Below are 6208 nucleotides of genomic sequence, written 5' to 3' on the forward strand. Positions count from 1 at the left end.
GTTTGCTTTTACAGTACACGTTTAGAATTTGAAAACAAGACTTAAATGGTGAATTTAACCTGGTGTTAAAGCTAGCTAAGCCTTTCACTTGAATGACAGTCGTATCAAATTCCATTATATTGAAAACGATGTATCTTAAATATATGCCTCATATATATTCATGATTTTTGTTGTTGTTCAATGTTCAATATTGCAATACCATTATTTTATCAGAATTAAAAGCAATGTTAAATGTCTAGATAGAATGGATCAAATAACCTTTTTCTCTCTGGACTTTTACTTGTTGACGGTAAAAATTCAAATCTAACGGACGTTTGTTCTTGTGAATCTTCATTTTCATACGTTCCCACCAGCTCTGTTCCAGCAATTTTGAGTAATACGTGGCCTTTGGTTATTTGTGGCCACATTCCATTTGGTGGAGATAGAATCATGGATCCATGTTTCATGCAACTTTCATCTGTAGTGTAGAAAGGATCTTTTTTAGTACTAACCATGAATTGGCATTTAAGTGGTTCATATCTACGGATTTGCATATGATCTGACAAAAAAGTGTCAGTAAATTCAGTCTTTCTAGTTTGTCCAATATGTACTTCTTCGTCAATTTCAAAAAGAACTTCAAACAGATGTTTGCACAATTCTCTTCCGTCGAGAAACCATTTTTTATCCGGATCATGAGTACTTGGGTCGAATATTTTGGAACAAGCAATGCCATAGGTATAATTGCATACTCTTGATGATACTATACTGGGATTATGGCCGTATATTACAGCTCCTTTTAGAACTGCCAGAGATCCATCTAGAGGTATAAAAACCTCCAACGATTGGAATTGCCTTTTAATTGCATGTTGTAATGTGTCGGCTTCTGAAAAACCACCTGCCATCATTATTGCACTCACATCAGAACATCTTTCATGTTTCAATATGGATACCACTTCATCAATGATCATTTTAATGGTTTCAGAGAAAAAAGTTTCAACTAAAGATCCTGCAATAGATAATTTGTCTCTTTTAAGTCGTACAGTTGCATTAAATCTTGAAATAGCAATTTTTGTTGCAACGTCTGATCCTTCAATATCAAGGAACAGTTCAGTCAGACTAAAAGGCATACGAATGGTCACTGACTCCTTGCCTTCTACTCTATAATTTCTTTTCTTTACTTCAAAATCTCTCAGTAGTTGTAACAAATCTTCTCCGTTGTTGCGTTTGAACTGTTTCATAACTTCATTTCCGAAAAGTTCTTTCAGCATTTTTACGAATTGTTGGTTTATGCATTCGCCACCCCATGGACCACCGCATTCTTTGTGTATTATTTTAACCTCACCATTTTCTAAAACTTGTTGAGCAGAGATGTCAACGGTACCGCCTATAGAATGAATTAAAAAATTATGAAATTGTACTCATAATACTAGAAAGAGAGTTAATAATAGGTGAATTATTATACAAATGAAATAAATTATTTGTTACTGTTGTGATCTGAATTCATGTTCTAATGGTTTCATAATCTAAAACTTGTTTTAACCCTGTTTAACGTTGTCCCCAAAAGATTAGTGATAATCAAAAGACATTGTCTTGAATAAACTTCTTTGAAGGGTAGAGATCTCACAAATAAAATTTAGAATGGAAAATAAAAGGGGAATGTGTCGAAGAGACAACAACCCGACCAAAGAGTAGAAAACAATCGAATGCCACAATGGGTCTTCAAAACAGCGAGGAAATCTCGCACTCGTAGGTGTGCTTCAGCTGGCCTCTAAACCAAAATAAGTACTAGTTCAGCGATAATTAATGTTAGACTTAACTCCGAAAAATATAAAAGAAACTAATATGAAATTTTGCAGGACTAAAACATGTTTAACTCCACTACGTTCAGCCCCTAAAATATATTAAAACCCACTCCCTGTTCCAAGTAAGAAGACTCTGTTCGTCTTTAGTCATTGTATGATTTTAAATTTTAGTTCAATTATATGTGTCGGTCTTTAGTTTGACGTCCATTTTCACTGAACTTTTAAACATGTTTGTTAAGGGTCCAGGTGAGGCCCGCCTCCGATTTTGAAGCTGTGTTAGAGACCCATATGTGGCCATCAGCTTTATTCTGCCTTCTGGCTGGGTTAATTTGTTGCTTTGACACATTAATGTCCAAAATTTTATTTCTCGAAATTTTAGTATAAATATAGGTACTGTGACCTTTACCTTTAACTTCTTACTAAAAGGTGATACCATGTCTGAATGAAGCTTTTACCTTGACAATTGGTACTGTGACATTAAAACCAATTCGGGTCTTATTCATCCAAAATCACATCGAATTTGGTAAGAGTTGTAAATAAAAATCAGGAAAAAGTTGAACCTTGTTAAAATTTGGGTTAATTGAAAAACTGGTGTGACCTAAACCTTGACTTATTTAAACCAAGTGCATAAGAACAGTAACCATACCCCTTGTAGGGCGGTTTGTGAAGGATAATAAAAACATATTCTAACTTTTATAATAGTACCTCCAGCATCAACAACAATGAATTTTCGACCCGGATCAAAAGCTTCCAGTAAGACTGCACCATTGTTTCCAACTAATTTATCAACAGGAAGAAGTCTTGCGTAAATTGATGCAGCTTCAGGTTCATATACCATACTGAACTTTTCACCTTGTATACCGACCTGAAAAAAAACCAAATCAATATAAAATACATTTCAAAATGTTTTTATTGTGCATGCGTATGGTTAAAACGTACTATAAATACTGAACTCCGAGGAAAATCTAAAGCGGAAAGTCCATAATCAAATGCCAAAAGCAAAAGCTAAACACATCAAACGAATGGACAACAACTTTCAAATTTCTGACTTGGTACAGCCATTTTTGTATGTACAAAATGGTGGATTGAACCTGATCTTTAGCCTCTCATTTGTATGATAGTCGCATCAAATTCCATTATATTACCAACGATGAGTGAACAAAACAAACAGACATAATAGGTAAAATTGAAAATATACAACAGTCAACATAGTGATATTATCTTAAGTTGTAAGCATTTTGAATTTTTCAGCTGAGGTTCTGAACACAAACCCTACAAATACTTAATTATTCTAAAATTTTGCCCAAAACTAAGGATTTTCTGTATAAATTTAAGTAGAGTTTTACCGTTTAAATGGCTTGTAAAGACTCTGTTTGGTCTTAACTACCAAGCATTTCTTGGTATATTTTGACGTTTAGCATCAAGTTGTTTTGAGGAGAAAGGAAATACAAATATTTGTAAAGCTTTAGCTAGCATGATATCAAAGCCGCTTGTACCGTTACATACGATTTCGGTGCTTGTTTAAATACAGTATACCTTTTCAGCTGATTCTCTCATAAACTGTTTTGCAGAATCATTCCAGATTGCAGGTACAGACACTACCCAAAATATGTCATCTTCGACCGTTCCAAGCTTTCTCCAATGCATCTGCTGAATAAAATGATCTTTCAAAAAGCCAATAGCAGCAGAAAAAACAGCTTTTGCAGATATACTTTTTCCTCCAACATCCAGCAATTCAAAATCTATTCTGATATCCTGTCAACAAATGTCATGTCATTGTTTATGAGCATTGATCATGGTGAAATTAGTAATTGTCAATTTTTCCGTTACTTACTTCCTTTTACGGGATAAAAATTCGAAAATGATGAAACCTTGAGAGATAAAGAGGTATAGGGGCTTGAAATCTCATTAATATGTTTAACCCCGCTGCATTTGTTTGCCTGTACGAGTCAGGACCCTTGGTCTTGTATGAGGTTTTTTTTTAAAGTTTAGTTCATATATATGTTTACGAGTTTGGTAGTATAATCTGGATATCTAATTATATATCTGAATCAATTTGAAAACTAGTGAATTCTCTTAAAAATAACAATACCTTTTTGAATATTTTTTCAATAATAATTAATTTAATCTATTCTAAAGCCTTTTAAATGCGAGTATCGGGCTCTGATTACCGAATGTATAAAATGGTAAATCAAATGATTTCTTTCAAACATATGCAGCTTTTTGTATTGATACTATGTACTATGACGATACATTAAAACCAATGTTATACATGAAGTCTATTAATTATAAGATTGAGATTGATGGATTGATTTTGTAATCTCCCTATTACATTTAATATTATACCCTGTTATGTAGAATCATATGAAATGATTTTTTAAGCAATTAAAAGTATTATTTTAAACGAATTTGCTTGTTTTTCATCACTTCTGGTGAATATGCCATAGATTACCCTCTATTAAGTGGTATTTGCCATTTTGAGCATTCCTTATTTACCTCTTTCGCCAAAATTATGATTGAATGACAATAACACACTATCAGCCATGGTGTTGTCAGTTTATTTTCAATAATAGAGAGCTTCATTCAAAATCTATTCGATGTAACTAAACAGATATATCATGTTATGGAGAGGTATTTGCGAAAAAAAATTGTTTTGTGACCAAATTTCTCTCGTCTGGTGACTCGGGTAATTTCACAGTCCCTTAACTGGCAAATACCCCTCCATACAATGATACATCTTTGCAGTATATTGTTTCAGGATTCATTTTAAATAAGATAAATATATTCTTGTGATGACCTTTTTACAAAATAAATACTATCGTAAAAAAAAAAATAAGGATAGGAAAAATAGACCCTGTAGTTTTAAATATTGATGTTAAGTTGATAAATTAAAGCATTATTTAGATAACTATTGACTATATATAGAACAAATTTCATCACAAGCACGGTAAATTTATCAATCAAAATTGAATTTAGACGTGGCTTTATTGAGTTAGGCTATACACTGCGATTCAAAACAATACAGACACAAGTCTGCCATCTTAAGAACACAATGGATGCCCATAGGAATACCTGAAATCTAGTTCTTGTCCGTTGCTGTCTGTCATATTCAATTAAGGAAATGTTGCTTAAACTAGATTTACACACACACTCAATTGAAACTAAATAAAGAAGCTGAAAATCATACCTCTGAGAAAAATAAAGCTTTGAAAAACAGGTTAATGATTAAAAATAAATACCTCTCCGGCATTTACAGCACTATACAATTGCATTTTGAACCCTTTCAAAAAATACCATTGACCAGCTTTGTTTGCGTTCATCAGTTCTTCATATTTGTCCTCGGCTTCAAATCCAAATGAGTGAAACTTTTTATCCGGATCAAAAAGTAGAACAGCCGGAACTTTTGCCTGAACTGGTCCGTTTCCATTATTCCATAACGATGTGCAGATATCTAAAGGATTGTTTTTATATTGGTATGCAAATGAGAATGCATATCCTGCACCGGAACTTCCAAAATCAACCGCAACTACTAGTATTTTTGTTTCAGCCATTCTGCCCCATTGTTTTCTACTCTGAAATCATACATACACATCATAATTAATTTCCCATTTTAAGCAAAAACGATTTACACAACCAAGGTAAAGTAAATTTCAAAATGAGTTTTGTACCATTTGTTTTATGTGGTACTGCAACACATTTATTCCCAGTTATAGGAAAGTTGACTGCTGATAAACATGTTTAAACTTGAAACAGCTATAGTTTTACTTCATGTGTCATTTGGTCCCTTGTGTAAAATGTTCTTGTAGGAAATCATATCATATCTACTTTTCCAAACTTCCCTAGGCAGGGGTCTTTAATTCAGTTATGTCATTGGTTGCTGTTTGTTGTATGTGTATTTCGTTTATTGTTTAACTTGAAGCAGTCTTTTTTGTACTTTTCGTTTTAATTGTTTAATTTTTTGCTATTTCGATGCCATTTATGACTGACTATACGGTATGGGATTTACATATTATTGAACGCTGTACAATACCCTAATAATACTACAATCTGTTCTTTCTTAGATTATTGTCTTATTGACAATCATAGCCTCTTTATTTTCATTATATTTGTACTCCTCTCCTAAATTATAAAACGATTTATGAAAACGAATATTAATAGTAGACTTATTTTTCTCTTTTAAAAGTATATTTGGTGTCGTTTGAAATCAGTATTTGTACATACAAATATTTAAATGAATTAGAACAAACTTTAGTTAGTGTGAAAAAATTCAGAAGGAGATTATTAGTTACATAGTGTGTTACATATGGAATTTACTTACCCTGTATATATCATATTAGGTCACTAGCACACTATGTAACGAATTTATCTTGCCGACTATCTTTATGTGTTGAATTTAGACTAAAGTTGTCTTATTTGCTTTCATAACA

General features: G+C 32.6%; 1 protein-coding gene across 1 annotated transcript; it reads right to left on the reverse strand.

The window, feature by feature from the left end:
- Positions 1-227: 227 nt before the first annotated feature.
- Positions 228-5332, reverse strand: LOC134726672 (heat shock 70 kDa protein 12A-like). Its single transcript, XM_063591084.1, has 4 exons — positions 5021-5332; positions 3318-3536; positions 2487-2646; positions 228-1363 (listed from the first exon to the last, which is right to left on the reverse strand). Exons 1-4 carry the CDS (start codon positions 5330-5332, stop codon positions 228-230), a joined length of 1827 nt encoding a protein of 608 aa, XP_063447154.1.
- Between the last annotated feature and the right edge of the window lie 876 nt (positions 5333-6208).

Source organism: Mytilus trossulus, chromosome 7 (assembly GCF_036588685.1).
Source record: "Mytilus trossulus isolate FHL-02 chromosome 7, PNRI_Mtr1.1.1.hap1, whole genome shotgun sequence".
Lineage (NCBI taxonomy): Eukaryota > Metazoa > Mollusca > Bivalvia > Mytilida > Mytilidae > Mytilus > Mytilus trossulus.